The sequence below is a fragment of the Protomyctophum bolini genome (assembly GCF_963924005.1).
Source record: "Protomyctophum bolini genome assembly, chromosome: 18".
NCBI classification, from domain to species: Eukaryota; Metazoa; Chordata; class Actinopteri; order Myctophiformes; family Myctophidae; genus Protomyctophum; species Protomyctophum bolini.
The window spans coordinates 38,564,533-38,589,385 of NC_137879.1; the positions used below are offsets into that span (position 1 = coordinate 38,564,533).

The following is a 24,853-nucleotide window of genomic DNA, read 5'->3' on the forward strand; positions in this document are numbered from 1 at the left end:
ACAAGCTCGTAGCGCGCCACTCGGTGGCGCGCTACGAGCTTGTAGATCTGCTATCTTTCAATAGCTAAAGCATAACATGATGCTAACACCAAAATGGGTTCCCGTTCAGAATGGGTTAAGCATTATGTTATACTTTAGCTATCGAAAGATAGCAGATCTACAAGCTCATCAGTGCCGCGCTATACGAGCTTGTACGTAGGTCTGCTTTTTGTAGAGAAATCGTGAAAATGTGGCACAAATCTTTGACTATATAATATTCTTTCAGAGCGAACGTTTTTAACTCAAATCCTTGCTTCTCGGAGGTCCCCTGGAACAACATATTTTGAGATGGGGGCAAATGTATCAAATTCTGGGGCTCCTTGACATGAAACAGTTTGAGAACCACTGACATATAGAAACACATGGTTTTTTTTTTTCAGAAAACCGTCAGGATTTTAGAAGGCATTATTTGTAGAATCGTCCTCGGGTCTAAATGGTATATAAACTCACTCGGCCCACGTAGCGTTTGTTTGGCACAGCGTGGAGTGGAGAGATGACTGAATCACCGTCCGGGGACGCATTGTGAAAGAGTCAGGAACTATTTACCCTATAAACCTCTGAGGCTGTTATAGTTAGTCTGTGGAAAAAAAACGATATACCATATACAGTACTGTACTGTAATCCTGTGTGTCATGAGCATTGACCGCTAATTGTGGCTGTTTGTTTGTGTGTGCCTGGTGGTGTGGCTGATCTCACATCACATCACCCTCGATTCTCGCCTCCCTACACTGGCTCCCTGTGTAGTTAATCATCCACAGACATCTTTCTCCGCAACTTTGTCGTAAAGTTCCGTGACAGCTAAAGTAAAGAAACCCCACATTTCTGCATTACGTTTAAAGGGTAAGACCAAATGTGGACAAGAAATAAAAAAATAACTGCTCTAATGATTAGAAATTGATAATTCAAAATATGCTCCTCATTGACTTACATTGTAGCTAAAACAGCTCTCAAAGTCACTCTTTTAGTACGTAAACAAACACAAACAATGTTGATTCAGACAATATAGAGCATCACCAAAACTCATGTAGTTTTATTTTTTCATAAAAATGTTAGATTCCTGTTGATTTGTCCATTTTATTGGGAAGAAAACCCGGACTGGATCCGTGGATCCGGATCCAGATCTTCAAATAGTAAAATCAACAGGAATCTAACATTTTTATGAAAAAATAAAACTACATGAGTTTTGGTGATGCTCTATATTGTCTGAATCAACTTTGTTTGTGTTTGTTTACGTACTAAAAGAGTGACTTTGAGAGCTGTTTTAGCTACAATGTAAGTCAATGAGGAGCATATTTTGAATTATCAATTTCTAATCACTGGAGCAGTAATTTTTCATTTCTTGTCCACATTTGGAGTTGCATTATGGCAAAGTAACTACACAACCCAAACCTCAAAAAAAGTGGTCTTACCCTTTAAGTGAAAAGTATTTTGTGATATATATTCTGAAAGCAAAGAGTATACATGTATTGTGTTTGATCAATGGTATAGCCTTATTATTAATACATCTTTCTGGGAGTTTACCAAATTTAGTCCATTTGGTTTCATTTGTGAGCTCGTACGTGTAGATCCCTATTTTGTCCTGACGTTTTGCATATTTTGGCCAAATGCCTATACAAAATGCTTTGTAGATTTTGATTATTAGTACAAAACATACACTAACAAATCCAGCCCTATATGCATTTCGTCCATTTGTCCGACGCGACACATTGTGAGTTTGTAGATCAGCTATTTTCAAAAGATTATTATACATTTGAAAACTTGAAATGGGACATTCTGCAGAATGACGATGTTTGGCACTTTTGCATTTTGATGCCAATAGTAATACTTATGTACTTTTATTCAAGTACATTTTGAATTCCGGACATTTACTTGTAACGGAGTATTTCTACATTGCAGTATAATTGATACTGTTACTTAACGCATTTAGGCCTGACGTCAAAATTAAAACAAAATGTCTTATAAATCCTGACAGTTTTTTTTAAATTGAAACGATTAAAAAAATCACACCTGTGTGAACCAAGTGGTGCAACTCCCCTCTCTCTCTCTCTCTCTCTCTCTCTCTCTCTCTCTCTCTCTCTCTCTCTCTCATTAGAGACACAGCACTACCCCTCTCTCTGTTTCTGGCGCCCCCTACTGGTATAAATAAGTAACATACTCGTGCTCATTGACACACGTAAACACGTACACAAACAGGTACATGGACATTGCGAGCTGGTTGTAGAAGTGGTTGCACCACTTAAGAAATAGCAGACCACTGTGCAACCTTCCTAGAATATCCCTCTCTTTGTAGTTGTCGACGGAGCGGGGGCAGTCTTCCGGCGTTACAGTTCTCCTGACCGGGCATTCTCTGTCACCTGAGGAAGCGACGCTCTTCTATTTCAGTGGTTCCCAAACGCTTTCACGTCAAGGACCCCCACATTGGCACGAATAAGCCTGCGGACCCCCGTTTGAAGACATATGCCAGGGACCCCCACCCACCCCACCCATAAGAGAAGACTTTTTACGGCTCTAGCAGTGATTCTCAACGCGTTTTAATTTCAAGGACCCCCAGTTTGACATGCATTTCCATCTCTGGGACCAATTTAGATTGTAAAATGAATGTTAATTTAACTCTGAGAGCGTACATTCGTACAAATGTGTACGCTCTCAGAGTTACAGACCCATAAGGGTCCATTTGGTTCCGAACTATCATTTAGCTGGGGGACCCCCTGGAACTCCCTCAAGGACCCCTGGGGGTCCCCGGACCTCACTTTGGGAACCACTGTTCCATTTGCCCTTTGCCAGTATTGGACAGCAACAAAGTACATTTAACTCAAAGTGCAAATTTGACTGAGCAACTATTTGTATAAATATACAGTATATGTCAATGAGTATATATCTACTTTGACTCAAGTATACTGGGGTAGAGTATCTCGTCCTCCACTGGACCTTACATATCACATTAACCCATTTTGGCCCGAGAACCGATTCTACAAAATGTCTTCTAAATCATCGCAGTTTTCTGAAAAGCCTATGCTACTATGCGAGTGGTTCTCAAACTATTTCATTTTCAAGGATCCCCAGAATTATAATGTATTTGGCCACCGACCCCCATCTGAAAATATGTTGTTCCAGGGACCCCCCCACAAGCAAAGATTCGAGTTAAAAACGTTCGCTCTGAAAGGATATACACATTAAATGACTTGCGCCATTTTTTCACGATTTTTCAAAAGTAGCAGATCTACAAGCTCGTAGCGCGGCACTCGGTGCCACGCTATGAGCTTGTAGATCTGCTATAGCTAAAGTATAACATAATGCTTAAAAACAACCAACAGGGGTTCTCGCCCAGAATGGATTAATGCACAATCATCATCATGGTCATCGCACTTAATTAAATGCAGCTGTCACTTTACTCACTTGTCCCTCTAATGACACACTGGCGGCCAGCTGAGCAGTCTTTGTGAATGAAGCTCCAGCCCATCCGTTGGCCTAGTAATGAAACCCTCGTTCACAGTCACTTATAGTCATCTTCTCTCCTCTGGACATCTTGGTCCAGAATCCAGGTCAAGCTGGGCCTGTGCTCGTCGTCATCAGGCACGTTTCTGCATGCCACGAAGCACGGCAGGATCGTTCGTTATTAATTAATCCTCCTGAGGACAATTCTAACAAATGTCTTCTGAATGCGGACGGTTTTCTTGGAAAAACCCATGTTCCTATGTGTCGGCGGTTCTCAACCTTTTTCATGTCCCAGGGACCCCCAGAAGTATGTGTCCCAGGGACCCCCCCCCCCAGAAGCAAAGATATGAGTTAAAAACGTTCGCTGTGAAAGCATAATTTATATTCAAAGATTTGCGCCACATTTTCACGGTTTTAAAAAAATAGCCGACCTACAAGCTCGTAACGAGCTTGTAGATCCTTCCTGCGTCCGAAACGGTAGAGAAATGACAGAGTTACCGTGTTGCAGCTTTCCGTGCTCGGACAGAGAGACAGACAGACATACACGTATGTAGACATAAGGCTATAGGGACACACATAGCTGCGTAATGGCGTGGAGGCACCTCTCAAAAAGAAGTTGTTGACTGTTTTTTTTATATGGCTAATTCCTAAAGCTCATAGTGTGGCGCGCTACGAGCTTGTAGATCTGCTAGATTTTATTATAAATGGCATTAAATGGGGGTCAGTAGCCTATGCATGTCAAACTGTGCATCCTTTTCAAATGGGGTCTTGTCCTGAAAATGAATTTTCAGGACAAGACCTCGACCTTGCGCGTGCGGACTCGGCCCCCAGCCTGGTACGCTATAGTCAAAATATGGCCCTCGAGGAAAATTAATTGGGGAACCCTGGTATACAGAATCATGTTCCACTTCCTGCGGTTATACAGCCAACCAGTTTAAAATTTGCTTTTATATAGAACGAAAATACATCGCTCGGATGCACCTGGGACATATTCCTCAGTGATGTATCCCAAGGTCATCGGGGTTTCGGGTCTCGCGAACATCATACCCCTCACTCGGGGTGACCCAGCCCGGGGGGTGATCAAGTCCCGACTTACGTCCCAGTAGCTATACCCTCGATCAGACCCACTATAGGGAAAGACCACTAGGGCCACACAATCCGTTGGATCCACCCCGGAACTATACTCTGCCGGGACTGGAAGGTACAATTCTGGCCCGGTCCGGGCCCCCTCTCCTACGTCTCACCATGTCCACCCCTGCTCTCAGTTTACATTTGGCCCTCCTAAAGGCGTCATCGAAGGTTTTTGGGCCTCCTCCTCCTCCTCCTCCTCGCGGAGGATGCAGGCTGGGACGCCACCAGTCGCCAACCCATACTGCTCCCGGGGTGCCGTCTACATTCCGGCTGTCACCCCCCCCCCGTCTCTCCGGTGGTCAAATAATGTTATATCCGAGACCAATATGGTTAACATGGAGATGGTTTGACGTTTGACCCATTTACACTCTTCAATCTCATGAACAATGACTTGAAACTATAGTCGTGGCGACTGAGAACGAATCTCAACGAATCTATTCGATCTACATTATAACAACAAGTTGCGATGCAAACTTATATAGGGCTTGTGTAAGTATGCCGCGCTCAAGTCTTTAATCTGTCAACCACCGCTGCACTGTTTATATACAGTATACGCCACTATGCAAAAATAAGCTCATTGTTGTTAATTAATTGCTCCAGCTGTGAGTGGTTTAGTGATTAGGATTGCCATTGTGCTGCAGGCATGAGTGGCTGACTGTCTGTGAGCCTGGCTGTGTTCTGTAGGGCAGAGTGGCTGTCTGTGTAGCCTGGCTGTTTTCCGTAGGGCAGAGTGGCTGTCTGTGTATAGCCTGGCTGTGTTCTGTATAGGGCAGAGTGGCTGTCTGTGTAGCCTGGCTGTGTTCTGTGTAGGGCAGAGTGGCTGCCTGTGTAGCCTGGCTGTGTTCTGTTAGGGCAAGAGTGGCTGTCTGTGTTCTGTTCTCCGACGGTTTCTGGGTCACTCAGGCCGCGGTGACAACAACGTGAGTGAGTCACACACATAGCTGTGGTCACGTCTCCCCGACTCCCCCGTTCGCCATGAGGGAGGGAGTCGCACTGGAACCAGTGGTGGACGCAGACTACAGTAACAAAGTGACATTTTGATTTACTTTGAGAGTACTGTGTAATTACATGTCTCCGAGTGTCCTGTGTATAGCCTCCTTTCCTTGAGCGTTTGCACTTTCACTCCACACTCTATTTCTAGGAAGGGATAAAAAGGTACATTATTCTTTTCCTGCCAGCGTTGTCTTCAGTGCTCGCTGTGGCGCCAGTGTTGATTTTGACAGCACATTTAAGATTTTGGTTTTAGTCTGCGTTTTGAATGGTTTTTCATTGAATTTTTGTCACATTTTATAGTCACCTGGAATGTTTTAGTGTTAGTCTAGTTTTAGTCGACTAAATCTACAGTTGATTTAGTCGACTAAAATGTCTTTTTTCACGGGCCTTGAGGCTGATTTTACACTTGCTGGAAATAGCAGATCTATACAAGCTCGTAGATCTGCTATTTCCAGCATGCAACAAAGTGTAAAATGGCTTGTGTCTTTGACTTATGCTGGACCAACCAGTGGTGGACAGACAGTAGTTTGTTACTGTGTAATTACATGTCTTTGAGTGTCTGTAGCCTATACTTTCCTTTAGCGTTTGCACTTTCACTCCACTCCATTTCTAGGAAGGGATTAATTAACCATCAAAGGACGACTTCAACAAATGTTCAACCTACCTTCAGTAGTGCGTGCGTGCGTGCGCGTGTGTGTGCGCGTCCAGGGGCCTGTTTCACGAAACTTGGATTATAGATTAAGCCGGGATTTAACACATATCCTGGCTTAATATATCCAGGATCAGCGATTAACCGGTTTCATGAAAGCTGGTTTATCTTGCCAGATTAATTTAAACAGTTAACCTGGATATGTTGAGGCTCGATTCAGTTTCATGAAAGTGATGCTACATTAGTTACCATGGAAACTAATGCTTTGGATTTAGCCTGCTCCGGACCAGGCTAACAGCCAGGTTTAACCTAATCCTGATGTCTTTACTGTTCATTAAGCAGTCAAACTGATCACAAACCAATGATGTTTTCCAGATTTATTCAATTATTATGGGTTTATGTTGCCTTATTTGTATCGGTCTGCATGAAAGGACTAATTTAAGCACTATATAAAATCAAATAACCAAAATATATAGGCTGCACAACATCATGACAGCTTGTGAGCTTGTAGATCAGCTGCTTTTGGTGAATGTTCCCCAGAATAGGTTTGCTGTCGTGGAAGTGCATGGTTAAGAAGAATTATATTATATTATATTATATTATATTATATTATATTATATTATATTATATTATATTATATTATATTATATTATATTATATTATATTATTATTTGTAAAAGTGAAAACCACTAAATATTACCATTACTCATTGTTTTACAACATATTACCATTGTAACGTTTCACTCACTATTGAACCCATGACCCACAGTTCACCAGTCTGGCCCCTGTCTGGACAACAACCCCCTTCCCCAGAGGACGGAGTTATGGCCAAATATCACAATGCGACAATATCATTATGCTTACAATATTAAGAATTCTGTTTCAAGTTAATAGTAGTGGTAAAATGTAAACTATATTTTTGGGGTAGTTAATCATTCAGTCTATCCACTATTGAGAGTATGTTCTCTCAGCAGCAGTATTTATTTTAGAAGCTTAAGTCCTTGTATCAGTAAGTCTTGAATAGATTACTAAAGATACTGAGATATACAGAAGGGAGCAGTAATGCAACTATTAAGGATGCAAACTGCCATAATATCCCATGAAGAAGAAGGATCAGATTGGGTCTAGAGACACACACACACAAACTATGCTTTATTTGTGCATTACGCCTTGAGTACACAAATTATATTAGAGCTACAGGGAATCAAATATAATATGTTCAGACAATTCACCTGAAGGGTGATTTACTGTATAAGCTACTAAGAGTTTGCTGTGTGTGTGTGTGTGTGTGTGTGTGTGTGTGTGTGTGTGTGTGTGTGTGTGTGTGTTTGTTTCCCAGCAGGCCAACTAAATTCAGGCACACATAAATTAACTCTCTATTTCTTTCTCTCTCTCTCTCTCTCTCTCTCTCTCTCTCTCTCTCTCTCTCTGTTGGGTTCTGCCTTTTCCTGTTGGTGACAACTGTTGTTCACTACTCTCTCTCTCACACACACATGCACGCGCGCACACACAAACACACACACACACACACACACACACACACACACACACACACGCACACACGCACACACACACACACACACACACACACACAGAGGGAGAGAGAGTTAATATGGGACTGTAAAAGTATTTCGGGCGAGCCGATTATCGTTACATTGTAATTACAGTCATTAGGAGCTGTATGCTTTGTGAAGGGTTAAATGTATCTACGATTATTCTCTCTCTCTTCGCACACGCACGCACATGCACGCACACGCATGCACATACATGCACACACATGCACACGCACACACGCACGCACACACCGGAGTGTTTCCATTTGTCCTAATAGGACCGACCCCCACCTCTATCTATCATGTGGTTTAACTCCTATTACTCACCTGTGGAGTGAGTGAGTGTGTAAGTGTGTGAGTGTGTGAGTGTGTGCGTGCGTGCGTGGTGTTGTATATGAGTCATAGCCTGTAGCTGAGAGCACATTTGATTTCATCATCTGACCTTCTCTCTCTCTCTGTTGGTGTCTTAACTCTTTGTGATATAAAACATAACATTCATAAAACACACACACACACACACATGCGCGCGCACACACACACACACACACACACACACACACACACACACACACACACACTAGTGCTGCACAATGAATCGAAATCTACATTCAGACACCTATGCGATCACATTTGTTCGTATGAGCATGAACCGTGCAGTACTTCAGTCGGCTGTCCTATTAATTTTAGTTATTATTATTATACATGTTTTTGCTACGAGAGAGAGACTTTAAGAGAGGTTTAAGTCGAGCACTAGTGATGTCGTTTGTTTAAAGCCACAGTAGCGCCACCGAGTGACCGAGTGGCGCGCTACGAGCTTGTATAGCTCTGCTATTTATTTTTTTTAAATCGAAGAACGACTGACATTTTTAGAATCTGATCTCAGGTCAGAATGGGTTAATCAGACCAGTGTGTGTCCAGTGGAAACCTCGTATGAATCTGATCTCAGGTCAGAATGGGTTAAGTATCTCGGGGTCTTGTTCACGAGTGAGGTTGAGGACGGAGGAGGAGATCAGCCGGAGAATCGTATATAGCAGCAGGGGGCGGTATTGCAGTCGCTGTACCGCACTGTTGTGACGAAAAGAGAGTTGAGCCAGAAGGCAAAGCTCTCTGTCTACCGAGCAATCTTCGTTCCTATACTCTCACCTATATATGGTCATGAACTGTGGGTCATGACCGAAAGAATAAGGCCGAAATTAGTGTCCGAAATGAGTTTTCTTCGACGGGTGGCTGGGTGACTTATACTAACACCGGGGCTCCACCGCGTCTCTGTCACCGTCAGGGAATGTTCCCTTTTTTACTCAATGAAGGGTGGCTCCACTGCCGTTGCGTGACTGCATTAAAATCGACCCGGTTCGTTTCTTTGACGCACGCGACGGAGACACAACTCTGCCCGGTTAGAGATAGGGTGAGAAGTTCAGTCACACGAGAGAGACTCGGAGTAGAGTCGCTGCTTCTTCCCCAGGAATGGAGCCAGCTGAGGTGGTTTCGGGCATCTGGTTAGGATGCCTCTCGGGTGTCTCCCTATAGGGAGGTCCTCATCCCACTGGGAGGAGACCCCCGGGGGGGGGCAGACCAAGGCGCAGTTGGAGGAAACACATCGACTCACTGGCCTTGGAACGTCACACACACACACACACACACACACACACACACACACACACACACACACACACAGAGAGAGAGAGAGACTATTGCATTACTTCACATATCTTCAGGGTGCTGTAATGGAAATTTGACTCTGTTGAATTGCACACATTCTTTGTGTGCGCCTACCTCAACACACAAACAAACAAACACACACGCACACACACACACACACACACACACACACACACACACACACACACACACACACACACACATACACTCTCTCTTTCTCTCTCTCTCTCTCTCTCTCTCACACACACACACACATGTCCTCTCCTCCTCTCGTCTGTGCGTGCGTGCTTACAGTAGTATGCATGCATGCTATGTACACAGTATCTGCTGCTCATGCTGAAGGGATCGATGCCTTGCCCAAAGGCATGGCAGTAGTACTGCCATGCAGGGAAGCTGTTGGACATTTTGTCAGAATTGTATTGAGCGGATGGGATGGCCCCTTGAGATGTTTTAGAGGGGGTCCCCCCCACACACACACACACACACACACGCACAGTTAGCTTGCTCACCATCTCCCATCATCACGGCTGTGGCTGTGGCTCAGGAGGTAGAGCAGGTCATCCAACGATCTGTGGGTCGGCGGTTCGAATCCCGGCTCCTCCTCCTCCTCCTCCTCCTGTCCACATGTCGAACTGTCCTTCGAAGGCGTCGACTGTTCGCCGGTTCACCTCCCAATGTATGATTGAATTAATTGGGCCGTTGTAAAAAATGCAATCCATTTATCATTACGGCCTAACAGCCAGTAATGTTGTACATCAGGAGTGCCACAGTTAACCCATTCTGGGCGGGAGGGAACCCCTTTTGGTGTTTTAAACATGATGTTATAATTTAGCTATTAAAAATGGCAGATCTACAAGCTCATAGTGCACCACCGAGTGGCGCGCTACGAGCTTGTAGGTCTGCTATTTTTAATTTTCAGGTCAGGCCTAAATGGGTTAATCGAACTAATGTAAGTGATTTTATGAAACATATAGGGCTCCATTTTCGTCACCGCTAAACCCCTTATCCCTAAACTTCTTTGCCTTTTTTCTTTACTATTTTGATTTTTTTTTTTAATAGTTCAACTTCACTAGCCAATCTACATTGACACGTTGTGAGCTTGTAGCCATTTTAACTATTCAAAAATGTTTAGCAAAAAAAAAAAAAAAGGCAAAGAAGTTTAGGGATAAGGGGTTTAGCGGTGACGGAAATGGAGCCCATAATAATAATAATAATAAAACTTTATTTGTATAGCACCTTTCATGACATGAAATGCAGCTCAAAGTGCTTTACAGAAAAATGGAGAATAATGGAGAATAGCCTTTTCTGTTATTGCTTGCAGCTCTGCTGTGTCGTTATTAGTCCGAAGCCAACCTGTTTAGACATCATTTTGACCACAGATATCTGTTTTTATGTCATGTCTTTACTGCATTTGTAAATGACGCATTCGACATATCAAATGTCGTGACCAGAAATGACAATTAAGGGGCGGCGGCGATGGCTCAGGGTATAGAGTGGGCTGGATGGTGTCGTATAATTTCTATAAATGAACCAAGGTTATTATTAATATTAAGCAACACTAAGTAAAAATGTCTCTGTCTGTGATTCTCCCCCTTAAACGAAATAGTATATAGACGGAGGAGCGGTGTTCAAACGAGACTTGTCTGGCATCAGAGAGCGGTGTGTGTTTTATCCAGGAAGTCCGGGAGAGGTTGTTCTCTTTGTTGTTTTTGCCGTGAGCGGATTGACTCTTCCTGCAAATAAAGTATATCCTTACAAATCCAAATGGAGCTGGTCAACTTGTCTTTCTGAACGCCGTTTACAAGTGCTATTGTCTGCCAACACGGGAGAAATACACGACAATGGTAACCGCAAGGTTCCCGGTTCGAACCCTGTGGGCTTCCCCCAGAGTTAGTGTCAAAGTGTCCTTGAGCAAGACACTGAACCCCTAATTTATCCCGGTTGGTGCCTTGCATGGTTTCTTCTGCCATGTGTGTGTGTGTGTGTGTGTGTGTGAATGTAATGCACGTGAATGTAATGCACAATCTATGTAAAGCGCCTTGGATAAAGGCGCTATATATAAATGCACCATTTACCATTTCATTATGACAGCTATACCTTTTGCACTGCTTTGCACTCACACACACACACTCTGTGCAGCTTTAGAAGATTGCAGAAGAGTTTGTCTGGCTTTGTGAGACTACAGTATATAGGCACAATGGAGCTGAAGACATTGTAATTACATGGTTAAACGTGCTATCCAACACGCCCTCCAGTCAAACACACACACACACACACACACACACACACACACACACACACACCCAACACGGCCTCCACTCAATGTATTTCTGCTCTTTCCATTTCAGGAATCGACTACAAGACCACCACCATACTGTTGGACGGACGCAGAATCAAACTGCAACTCTGGTAAGATGCACACATGTGCGCACGCACGCACACACACACACACACACACACACACACACACACACACACTACTTGATCATACTACAGTGTCACACAAAAGCCTCAACAGTTGCAGCGCTACAAAATGTTAACCTGACGCTGCCAGATCCAAAAAGCTTGCTACACAAATTTGTTTCACAGCTTATTTGGATCTGGGATTGCGGAAGCAAATTCGATGACGGGGCTGTTCCTTTTTTTCAAGATACATGGTAGATGATTGGATGGGAGCGTCTGTCTATCACCGTGTGGGCGTGCAAACACAACCAATCATATCGACGTGTCTATAACCGTCACATCCGCATCCCGCCTTTAGCTCACGCTGATTGGTTCGGTACGAAGCAGATCTGACTCAGGGCTCAACTCCGTCAGAGATCCCAGATGAGTGTTGTGTTGGGGAATATGTTTCCGCAATACCGCCCTCATCTGGCAGCGTCAGGTTAACAAAATGTGGCACGAAGCCCCAAACTGATTTCGTAGTTTGTTTTCCAGTTCAATTTAAAAAAATAAAAAAATATTAATATTAATAATACATGATGACAGGCTGCATACGACTGACCTTATAGTGCGCAGTGATGTAAGCAACAGAGCTGCAGGTATAACAGTCAATCAATCAATCAATCAATCAATCAATCAATTTCACGTTTTGTTGTCACAATGCACGAACGCAAACTAAAAGTGAGGTAAGTCTTATCCGTGCATAGAGGCCTCTACCACTGCAATTCAAAAGAGTTAAAATCAAGAAGGGAGAATCAAACAGCGGAGCATGAGAGAAGTCCTGAAAATAGCAGCAGCAGCAGCAGCAGCATGTTAACATCAGTTACAGTCAGTGTCGTGCAGATTAAACCGCCCAGGACGGGAAACCCTTTTGATGTTTAAAAGCATTATGTTATACTTTAGCTGTTGAAAAATAGCTAGATCTATACTAAGCCCATAGCGGTGCCGCGCTACGAGCTTGTAGATCTGCTAAAAAAAAAATGAATCGTGAAAATGTGGCTTAAATCTTTGAATATAATTATGTTCTTTCAGAGCGAACATTTTTTAGTCAAATCTTTGGTTCTGGGGGCGGCGTCCCTGGAGCAACATATTTTCTGATGGGGCGTGGCGGCCAAATACAGACTTGGCCGCAGAATGCTGGGGGTCCTTGACATGAAAAAGGTTGAGCACCACTGACACACATAGAAACATATGGTTTTCAGAAAAACTGTCAGGATTTCAAGAATACATTTCGTAGAATCAGTTCTCGGGTCTAAATGGGTTAAAAGAAGGGCTTCTGAGCATGACGACGCACCGTCGATGAAAGGCACAGGAGAGACAGGCTTATATATGGGTCTGTTCGACGTTCTCTGACAGTTGTGGCTCTTTTGTTTCTTAAAGATAATGTTTTTGGGCTTTTTCTGAATTTTTCGATATAGGATGAAAGTAGTCTGACATGCAGGAAATGGTGGAGAGAGATGGAGTCGAACCCGCGGCACGCCGTCAGGCCGGCTCAGCAGCCTATAGGCGCCCCGGACGGTTGAGCTAACCGTCCGGGGGGGCGTGTTGTGGCTCTTTCATTTTGGTCCAGCTGCAGCTAATATGATTAATAACAACCGTCACACTTAAGAAATTAGCCGACCCGTTGGCAGCTTTGCGGTGGTCTATTCATGGTGCACGGTGCAGCACACAACCAAGTGTAAACCAGCCATTTAGGGGCTGTATTTTGCGTGTCTTAAGTACCGGGTCTTATTCCCTATAACTTGAGTAAACTAAAGACCTGGAGGCGTGATCAATGCCATTTGGCTATTCTGAGTGGCCAGGTCTTTAGTTTACTCAAGTTAGGGAATAAGACCTGGTACTTACAGTAAGACACGCAAAATACAGCCCTCTGTTTTTTTAGGCGGTGGTGTAAACCCTCTAAGAATAGAACCCTCTATTCTTAGTCAAACAGACCCGAGTTAACAACTGTACTTTTGAGGAAAAGAACAAGAATACGAAAACTGCAGTATTATTCTTTTAAAAGCAGCTTGGCACATGCACTGAGCAGCATGCAGAGCCCCTCCCCATGGGAGGGGGGGGGGGGCTGCCTCTGCCTGTCAGCCTGCAGTATTTTTAGAAGCGAGGCTTATACGCTTTTAGCCAAGTCAGTGTTAAATTATTCATCACAAAACTTTGAAGTCTAAGAGGATGAGATGCTTTAGCTCTCTTTAGCGTGCTGGAGGGAGGGGGGGGGGGGGGTCTGTAAACCCTCTATTCCAGTTAACAACTGTACGTGGACACCATGGTCCCAGTCCCGTCTACTTCATTTGATTTGATTTGATTGCTTCATCAAAAATAACCTTAATAATCTACCAGCCTAAAGCTGCTATGAGCAAATTGCTATGTCCAAATTTTAATGACCTTTTTTATTTTTTATAATTATTTTTTTGGTATTCAGGCAGCCGGCAATGGGTAGAACGCTCCCCAAAAAAATAATTTAGTCTCTGTGACACATCTATATGTAAAGATGTTAATAGAAGCTTTGTCATTGGTCGACGTGCCTGTCTACTTCCTGATTGGTTAGTCATTTCGACCGGGGTTTTTTTGTGTGTGTGTTTTTTTTTGACCAATGACAAAGCTTCTAGGAACATCTTTGAATGCAGATTGTGGCCCCTAGATGTGTCACAGAGACAAACAATGGGAGCGTTTTACTCATTGCTGGCTGTCTGAATACCAAAAATTAAAAAAAAAAACTAAGTCATTAACATTTTGACATATTATTGCTTATAGCAGCTTTAATTGTGAGCTTGAAGATCGTCTAGTTTTGGCTAATGTTCGCCTGCGGAAGATGGACGCTCAAGTGGAAGTGGTTGGTTAATAATGTCCTCTCTCTCTCTCTCCCCCCTGGCTTTCACGTTGTTGCTGTCCGGCAGAAAGAACCCCTTGTATCTCCAAACTGCTACTTTTCATGTTTTTCTTTGTCCTACTTATAGTTTAGTACGAGTGTTGCAGAAAAGTTGCAAATATAGCTGATCCACGACTACAAGCCTGCAACACACATTGAGCTTAATTAGCTCTGCAACGTTTTCTTAAATCTATTTTCTACCCGCTTTTCTCCCCATTTGTAATCGTTATGCCAGTTGATTATTCTCCTCACACACACGTGTGTGTTTCCGGTCCAACACAACATGCCCCGTGCAGTCACTTTCCCACGGCACCACCATCCGAAAATGTTTGGAAAGCGAAAGTGTTTAAGTCTGTCCGTGGGTTTTATGGCCAATTAAAAGTAGTCTATTAATAAGAGCTTAAGTTGTGACTGAATAATATACTGTAGCTACAATGGATCCATGATTAGAACGCAGGTTCTTTTTTTTCCTGAAAAGGACAGAACAAGGTTTCCAGTGACGATGTGTACTGTACTGTACTGTACTGTACTGTACTGTACTGTACTGTACTGTACTGTACTGTACTGTAGCTGGCATGACACGGCAGCAGTCGACGTGTAACTGTTACGATGAATAGGGATGAGGACCCAAATGCAGGCGACAGGATAGGCAGAACAGGTAAACTTAGGAATATGTATTAATAAAACTCAGGAACTTCCATACAAGGGCAAAAGGCATCTCTGGAAACATATAATACATAACAAGAACTCACGCAACAGGGAACTACGAACCAACAAGAACAGAATGCAAACGCAGAACTTAAATTGACACAGGATAACGGGGCACAGGTGGAACCAAAATGCAATCAACACTAGAATAGGCTGGGGGGGGGACTAAAAGGACACAGGTGGAAACACTGTCAAAATTACAAAGTAGGTAGACAAGGTTACTAACAGTAACTAGGAAGACAGGAAACACTATAGGAACAATACTACAAAATAAGAGACACAAAACCAAGGCAACGACAGAGTAACAGAAAACCAAAACCAAAGAGAAACAGTCAGGAACACATGAGCAAATACATACAAAACATACTGAAATAAGTGAAATGACAGACATACATTATTAAAGTCCAATATCAAATTAAGGACAGTCAGAGTTCACGGTCCGAGGAGTACCGTTGACAAACATCTGAATACGTTGTCATCATCATCGTCATTTTTTCCGACCACGGTCGAGATCATGGATTCCACAATGCTACGCCAGACTTCCCGGTCCTTCATTGCCACCCCCAGTTCCTGCCTACTTGCACACTAGGGGTCATACCTATGTTCCCTCAGCCCTATGTTCCCTCAGCCCTATGTTCCCTCAGAAGGAGCATTGGTCCGAGGTGCGCTGGGGGTCGGGAGAGGGTGGGTGGTTAGGTTTAGGTGTCTGCCCCGGGGGAGGTTAGGGTTAGGGTGAGGGTTTGAGCATGACTAGTGAATCGAGATATTGGCCAGATCCACGCAAGGACTAAGTTCATATAGCTATAGGATCGCCACATTCCAGAATACAACAACTGTGAGACTCATTATGGTCTGTAACATTTTAAAAGAACAATGCCCAAAATATTGTAAAAGTTACTTCCCGTATGTTAACCAGTTCCATAGTTTGAACACAAGGGCTATAGTGTAGCTGATCTTAAACCACCAAACCTAAAACATAAGGTAGGTAGAAGCTCATTTAAATGGGTGGAGGATTGGAAGAAAATCCCAAGGGAAATTAAATTTGCCCAGTCTTTTAACATTTTTAAAAATATGTTGAAATAGTGGCTGATGGCATAGTTGGTATAGTGTTGTATTTATCTATTTATATCTATTGTCTTTTGTTTACTGATCTATGATGGCCTGTGGTAAATGTCATGATTTTAGTACACACAATGTTCTTCTTACCATATGCTGTAACTATTTATTTGGATCACAATGGAATTAAGTGACTTTTTGTGCAATCCTGATAATTCTGTACTGCTCTTTTATGAATTGTATCATGAATATATCAATTACCATTACCGTATACGCTCTCAGAGTTATGGGCGTCCGTTATGGAGCGCCGAAGTCCTGGTTCTGCCCGGTTCACGGAAGTAATTTCTCTATGGAGAATAACATGGGCTCATCTTAAAATCGTTTCATATAAGCACTGTGGTCCAAAAATAAGCAAAGTGTCTCTGCGTTATTGTCAGGGAGGTGTGTCTCTGTATCGTTTGCGACAGTCAGTCCCTCATATTTGATACAGTCTGTTTCTAGCGAAACAGAACTTACTAATTCAGCAGCATTTTTATTTTTATTTTTTTACAAAAATATCAGATGTACAAGCTATACAGATGTGAGCTTGTATATCTGCTACTGCCCTTCTAAACCACTGTTCTAAATCCTTCTGGAAAAACGTATGTTGCTAAAATCCACAGATGCTTTCATTTCAACGGATTAAAGTCACAGAGATATTATTATTGTAAGAGCCAATTTCTGTTCCTCCTCTTATAAAAAAACCCAGAGAGAAATGGAGACCCACTGCAGATGTAGCCTGGCTAATAAGCCAGACTCAAATCACACTGTCGTGTGCAGGCAATTTTGTTTTTGCCAACGGCTGATTCGGTCTGGCTTATTAGCCAGGCTACTGCAGATGTCCTCTCACTCACACACACGCAATTAAACTGGTTGAGAATCACTGCTTGACCCCTGACTTTGTGTCGTTTCAGGGACACGTCTGGCCAGGGTCGATTCTGCACCATCTTCAGGTCATATTCTAGAGGAGCGCAGGTAAGTGTGTGTGTGTGTGTGTTTGTGTTTGTGTTTGTGTGTGTGTGTGTGTGTGTGTGTGTGTGTGTGTGTGTGTGTGTGTGTGTGTGTGTGTGTGTGTGTGTGTGTGTGTGTGTGTGTGTGTGTGTGTGTGTGCGTGCGTGCGTGCGTGCGTGCGTGCGTGCGTGCGTGCGTGCGTGCGTGCGTGCGTGCGTGCGTGCGTGCGTGCGTGTGTGTGTGTGCGCGTGACTCGAGGTTAATTGGAGGGTTCTGCTGGTGTGGTAGCTTTTCCCTGTGTTGGTCTGCTTCTCTAGGTTGCTAATTTGGAAGAAGCAAGTGCATATTGATTACCGGTAACTTAAAAACGCGTCTACTCCATGATATACGCGCACTAGCTCACTAAAAACTTAGCAGGGAAACTAATCTGCCAAACCGAGGACTGAGTCAAACAAACAATAATGCCCTGTGTGGCCATGCTCGGGTGTGGCCCAGGTGGAAGAGAAGAAGTACTGGCAAGGTGACGTCACAGAGTGCGTTCAGTGTGCCTTATTTACGAACGACCACAGCTGTGACGCATTCACACCGCCGACACCGGACAACCCCAGATTCAGGGTATAGGGTCGCTCAGTGCGGGCACTCGGCACACACCCGGTGCGCAGCGCACTGGATCATCGAACGACAACGCACCGAGTGCACTGAATAAACGAACGACAAGAGAGAGCACACCAGTGCGTTCAGGGCGCATTTCCGAACACACCCATAGTGATTGGGAGGCACTGCGGCCAGCTGCCCTCCAATCCTTGATTGCCACCATTCTTCAGCCAGGTCCCATCACACTGGGCCCCATGAAAGACAGAATACTATTAGTGAAGCACAAACCCTAAACCCTGACATAGATAGGCCCTGCCTGGGGCCGTCACAGTAGTAGTGGAGTGAACCAGAAAGGCAGAGACAGACAGGGAGGGGTGTATAGAACATATATCAACACGGGCGGGACAGCATTAGGACCCCATATAGGCTGAAAGGCCGCTCTGGCCGCTCATAAAAACACATGAAATCAAAACAAAACAAGGCTGCCCTGTTCCAGAATCCAGACACAAGAATGATATACACAGTTTGACGCACACGTTTTCTTAACCTCTATACTTTGTTGACCAGCAGGGGGGTCCCCCAGGGATCTGTACCAGGGACCCTCCTTTTCCCCTCTACAGTAGGTCAAGGACCACTTATAGAGAGAGAGAGAGAGAGAGAGAGAGAGATGAAGCAGGGGGTCCTGCATATTGTATGCAATATTGTTGTTTTCATAGATTTCATGATTGCGTCATTTGACTATCAGTGTTTTGTGAATTCATGTTTTTTTTTTGATAAACACATTTAAGATCTAGACATTTAACCCATTCTGCATCATGCATCATGTTATGCTTTAGCTATTGAAAAATAGCAGATCTACAAGCTCATAGCGCGCCACCGAGTGGCGCGCTACGAGCTTGTAGGTCTGCTATTTTTGAAAAATCGAAGAACGACTGACATTTTTAGAATCTGATCTCAGGTCAGAATGGGTTAATCAGACCAGTGTGTGTGTCGAGTGGAAACCTCGTATGAATCTGATCTCAGGTCAGAATGGGTTAACTACCTAAACCGTCAACTTGATCTTCGGCTCTATACTTGTTTTGCTCATATATTTTTCCCCCCCTCTACACCAAACCACTTTGCTATAGTAATAGCGATCTACAACTTAAGCTCATAGTCATAATGCCCCGCAGCACGAGCCGTTGTGAGCTTGTAGATCTGCTGTAGTACGTAAGTCTGATCTGGGTCGTGGAGAGAAGAACGAGGCCCCGCGTTCTTGGCATAGCAAGAAGCTGGAGAGGCAGGTAGACCTCTTGTTACAGAGCACGGCGAGCAGACACTCTGTAGCAGTGACTACTGTCACGATATTGTGATTTTTTTTAAACATTTTAACAAAAATCCTTTTGTTATAACCAAACAAATATCACGTACGAGTTCCCCCTTAAATAGTTGTATGAAGTTCTGTATTATTATCCTGGTGGCTCCGCCTCCAACGGCTGAGCACTAAGCTGAAAGAGATGCTGTAGTGTTACCATGGCAACAATATTATGACCATACCAACACCACAGCCAAGGCTGTGTGTGTGTGTGTGTGTGTGTGTGTGTGTGTGTGTGTGTGTGTGTGTGTGTGTGTGTGTGTGTGTGTGTGTGTGTGTGTGTGTTTGTGCGAGCGCACACGTGCCTGTCATGCATACGTGTGTGCGTGCACGTGCGTGTGCGCGTTCTTAGGTATTGTCCTCCAAAGTCCAAATAAATTAGCTAATCCTGTCCTCTTTTCCTTTCTGTGTCTCTCTCTCTCTCTCTCTCTCTCTCTCTCTCTCGCTCTCTCTCTCAGGGCGTGATTTTAGTCTATGACATCACCAATCGCTGGTCCTTTGATGGGATCGACCGATGGATCAAAGAGATCGACGAAGTGAGTCGACGTCTGTCTGTCTGTCTGTCTGTCTGTCTGTCTGTCTGTCTGTCTGTCTGTCTGTCTGTCTGTCTGTCTGTCTGTCTGTCTGTCTGTCTATATATGTATATATATACCGGTATATATATATAATAATAATATATAATAATAATACCCAATGCGTTCCCAATGCGTGATGCATACGGCCTGTCGCTCCCGGTCTGCATGCACTCTATCCTTTTCCGTTGATTTAGTCGGCATTTGAGCCACGGAACCACCATGTGATGACATTTAGCCTCTTTTAACACCCAAAACTAAAGTAAATGTTCTGTTTTCGTTGGACAAAGATTTTGTCTACAGTTCCACGCTCTTAGCAAACGTTGATCAAAATTAGAATTCTTTACACCCGCTAATTGTGTTGAATTCTTGTAAATGAAGTAATGCAGATGTTTACCAAAATGTAACGCTTGAGAGCGTAAAATGGGGTCCAGTTGGTTTCACTTTACGCTCTCAAGAGTTAAAGATCTATAAGGGTCCATTTAGTTACCAACTTAGGGCCTACAATGTGACGTCATTTGAGGTTCGGGGGGGGGGGGGGCGGGTACCGTCCTAAACTCGGCTCTTCGGTGCTACTAGAAAATTTCTGACGAGCCGAAATCATTTCGGCACTACAGCGCCGAAACAGCGGTAAAATAGGAGTATGAATCGTCCCTTAACCGGGGGTCATTTAGCTGGGGACCACCTGGAACCCCCTCAAGGACCACTCTCTCTATGCTTCTAACTCCTCCCCTTTGCTGTCCGTCTGTCTTACCCAGCATGCACCGGGCGTACCCAAGATCCTGGTGGGCAACCGCCTGCACCTGGCGTACAAGCGCCAGGTGACCACGGAGCAGGCGCAGCTGTACGCCGAGCGGCTGGGCGTCACCTTCTTCGAGGTGAGCCCGCTGTGTAACTTCAACGTCACCGAGTCCTTCACGGAGCTGGCCCGCGTCGTCCTCATGAGGCACGGCATGGAGCGCCTCTGGAAGCCCAACAAAGGTACTACCGTCGACGCTGCGACGCGCACACACACACGCTAGGGCTTTAAGCAACTAGTCGACTATTCAACTAGTTGACTAGTTGATAAGAAAAATTTTCTTCCTTTTTCCCGTTTTTGTAGGCCTCAATGTCAGCTAGAATGCTAGATTATAGTCACCAATGTACCGGTACATATCATTATAATATATATATATATATATATATATATATATATATATATATATATATATACAAATGGACATGCAGGTTCATTTGGTTCCATTTGGTTGTAATTGAAGTGGTTAGGCTAATTTGTTGGCAACTCAATCAACATTCATTGTTGATTGAGGGACGACATTCTGAATGGTATAGCCAAGTGGCCAGTGGGCACATGGATGCAATTTCCTGTTCAGTGAGTCCCCGCGGTTCGATTCCCAGCTGGACAGATCGATGGCTCAATGTCATCCCCCTATTCTTTCTCCACACTGATTGTCTGATTGTCTTTGATGAATTGAACATGGTGGACCCTGTTGTAAACAAGTGTAATGCTTAATTGGGTCGTCCACTCACAGTTAACAGTCTTTTGTATTGAGTTTGTGCTTGAAATGTACTGTAATTCTGCAAACTGTTAATAACTATTTCAATCAATCAATCAATCTATCAATCAATGCCCCTGGCTTAGTCCACCTGCCAGAACCATGTAAAACAGAGAGCAGTACTCTCAGTCAATTCACTCAGTATAAAGGCTTTTAGTGGTGGATTCTTTACACAAGGCCGCCCCCTGGTGGATGTTTCATTTGTAACGCATGTTTGCATTGCCATTGGCTTCTCCAGTCAATTCTCTCCATCCCACCTACCTGCCTTAAGCCCATTGTCCCACGAACGCACGCGCACAATATGATCTATTTATGGAATGTCCGCATACATTTAAAGGAGTAGTTTGACCCAAAACATGACTTATTTTCTATCAATTACGTACACCTCGAAGCCCTGGTTGGATTCATGGACATTGTTTTGTCTTTGTCACATTCCTGAGCCAATAATTTGATGACTGGGACTTTAGTTAGTTAGTTAAATTCTTATTTCGGTTCGATTTAAAAACAAAACAAAGTGGTTATTGAGCAATTAAATGACTTAGTCAACATGGTGACTATTTTAGCCGAAAGGGTATGGGCTGAAGCATATAAAGCTTATTTTGTCCACCTTTTTACATAATTAAAAAAATAATATATATACAGTATATATATATATATATATATAATAAAATATCACAGTAGCATAATTATATGAAACGCGCAAATGAAAAAGAAGTATCATGAAGCTACAGTAAAATGAAACTAAAAACAGAAAAGGAAAAAGAAAATCATGTCAGAGTAAACTAGATGCAAACAAAAATTGGTTTTCATTAGTTTTTCCAGACATAACGTTTATATATAACGTGTTATCTTTATCAACTATACATTTGTATCGCATACATACGGTATTATATCTTACATACAATTATACATATACCATTATTATTGTTCTGTATGATAATTTCTCACTTTTTCCGTTCTGCTACTATATACGTATATGCATCAATTGCCTTTGCTTTAAATCATTTATTGTATATGTTTTTATTGAGTTTGATAATTTAAGCTTGTTGTCTAATGAGTTCCACAGTTTTTCCTTTCTATAACAGATAGACGTCTCCCCTTGGGCGTTTGTCCTTGCCATTGTTGTCTTAAACATAGCTGTTCCCCTGAGGTCATATTTGCCCTCTCTTGGCTTGAATGCAGCTTGGAAGTGATTTATTACGAGCCTTGCATTATTATTGCAGTGGAGTTGAGGTTGACTAAATGTTGCGGTTTTCAGTGTACGGTTTTCAATGAAGAGTATGGGTTTGTTGGTGTATATAGTAGTCAGACAGATTAGCAATTCAAATTGCTTTTTTTGTACACTCTGACTCCACCTCCACCGGTCATCAAGTCTTCATGGGCTGTGCGTATACCGATAGAAAATAAGTACTGTTTTAGGGAGAAACACCCATTTAACTTTCTCCTCTCCTCTCCTCTCCTCTCCTCTCCTCTCCTCTCCTCTCCTCTCCTCTCCTCTCCTCTCCTCTCCTCTCCTCTCCTCTCCTCTCCTCTCCTCTCCTCTCCTCTCCTCTCCTCTCCTCTCCTCTCCTCTCCTCTCCTCTCCTCTCCTCTCCTCCCCTCCCCTCTCCTCTCCTCTCCTCTCCTCTCCTCTCCTCTCCTCTCCTCCTCTCAGTCCTTGGCCTACAGGACCTGTGCTGCCGCTCCATCGTCTCGTGCACCCCGGTGCACCTGGTGGACAAGCTGCCCCTCCCCCCCGCGCTGCGCTCCCACCTCAAGTCCTTCAGCGTGGCCAACGGCCTCAACGCGCGCATGATGCACGGCCGCTCCTACTCCGTCGCCGCTCGCCCCGCCGCCGCCGCCCCCAACGCCACCTCCAACGCCGTCGCCAACACCACGCCGGCCGCCGCCGCTCACAGCGCCGCCTGCACCAATAGGAGGACCGGGGGAGGGGCGCTGCTGAAGAAACCCAAGCTCATCCGGCCCCCGCTCGCGCTCCCGCCCCCCTCCTCCTCCTCCTCCTCACCGCTCAGCCCCGCCGCGGCCTCGGCGCATCAGAGCTGCGCAGCGCGGAACAGCTGTAAGATAGCCTAGGCCCTAGAAAGACCAGACCACCCCCCTCCCCCCGCCCCCGGCTGGAGGGTGTGTGTGTGTGTGTGTGTGTGTATTATTCCGTAAAAGGTCCACAGGAGCGGCAGCGATACATGCGTTAAATTTGAAATACACAGCGTTGCACGCATGCGCGCACACAAGCGGTGTGTTGTGTCGGACTGTACAGAACTCGGGGGTGGGATCACCTGCTTGTGCATCTGTGGTTCTCAAACTGAGGTCCTTGAAGGGGCTTCCAGGGGGTCCGAAGCAAAGTTTGTTATAAGCCCCGTTTTATACTTTTGTTATTTTCAAAACATTTAGGACATTTTTTTTTAATTTTGATTATCGTCATGATTCTTGTTTTTTTTTTTTTTTTAACACAAATCTTCTCTTATGACGAGGGTCCCTTACACACAATCTTTTCGGATTTGGGTCTGTGGCCAAAAATATGGGTCCCTGACATGAAAATGATTGAGAACCATGCAATGATGTACTGTACTTAAAAATAAAAACAAACAAAATAAATGACGACTTTGCTTAGTTTTAATGCAATGACTTCCCTCTTCTGGTGAAACCTGGACCTTTTCAGCCACCGTGTGCCAGCTCCGAAACGTGTACATAGACTTTTGTACGATATTGTATAATAGAAATATTGCTGTTTGATACAATGTTGATTTGTATTATTTGTTTGGCTTTGTAACCGTACTTAATAATTGTACAGTGACTGTATTTCTTTCCCCGCACCTGGTGACACGAGCAATCCGATCCGACCACCAAAGACTTGGATCATGTATGGATATGAGGACATCTTCTCAACACTATTTTGCACAGATTCTTAATGTCTATTAATAATATTGATGCACACCTTTCCAATAAATCTGATCCAACGTTGAATTCCCGTGGTGATTCTTAATGCGTGTTGCACCCACTATCAACCCCTCCAAAAAAAAAGACTGGAATAATATTATTGTCAAGCAAGTTTTATTAAACCGCAAGTTTGCCAGTTAGTGTCGAAGTGTCCTTGAGCAAAACACCGTAACCTCCAATTGCTCCTGATGTGCTGGTCGGTGCCTTGCATGGTTTCCGCCGCCATCGGTGTATGAATGCGTGTGTGAATGGGTGAACTGATGCACAATCTCTGTAAAGCGCCTTGGATAAAAGGCGCTATATAAATGCACCATTTACC

The 24,853-nt window shown here is 44.0% G+C and overlaps 1 protein-coding gene across 2 annotated transcripts in view; it reads left to right on the forward strand.

Moving 5' to 3' along the window:
• rab40b (RAB40B, member RAS oncogene family) overlaps positions 1-24,561 on the forward strand; it is a 31,758-nt gene extending 7,197 nt beyond the window's left edge. For both annotated transcript variants that reach the window (XM_080788659.1, XM_080788660.1), the window contains exons 2-6: positions 11,808-11,868; positions 17,485-17,545; positions 19,928-20,005; positions 20,800-21,022; positions 23,252-24,561. In XM_080788659.1, coding sequence (XP_080644785.1) covers positions 11,808-11,868; positions 17,485-17,545; positions 19,928-20,005; positions 20,800-21,022; positions 23,252-23,670 — 842 coding nt within the window. In that variant the 3' untranslated portion in view covers positions 23,671-24,561. The remainder of the gene's footprint in view (positions 1-11,807; positions 11,869-17,484; positions 17,546-19,927; positions 20,006-20,799; positions 21,023-23,251) is intronic.
• Positions 24,562-24,853: the final 292 nt, after the last annotated feature.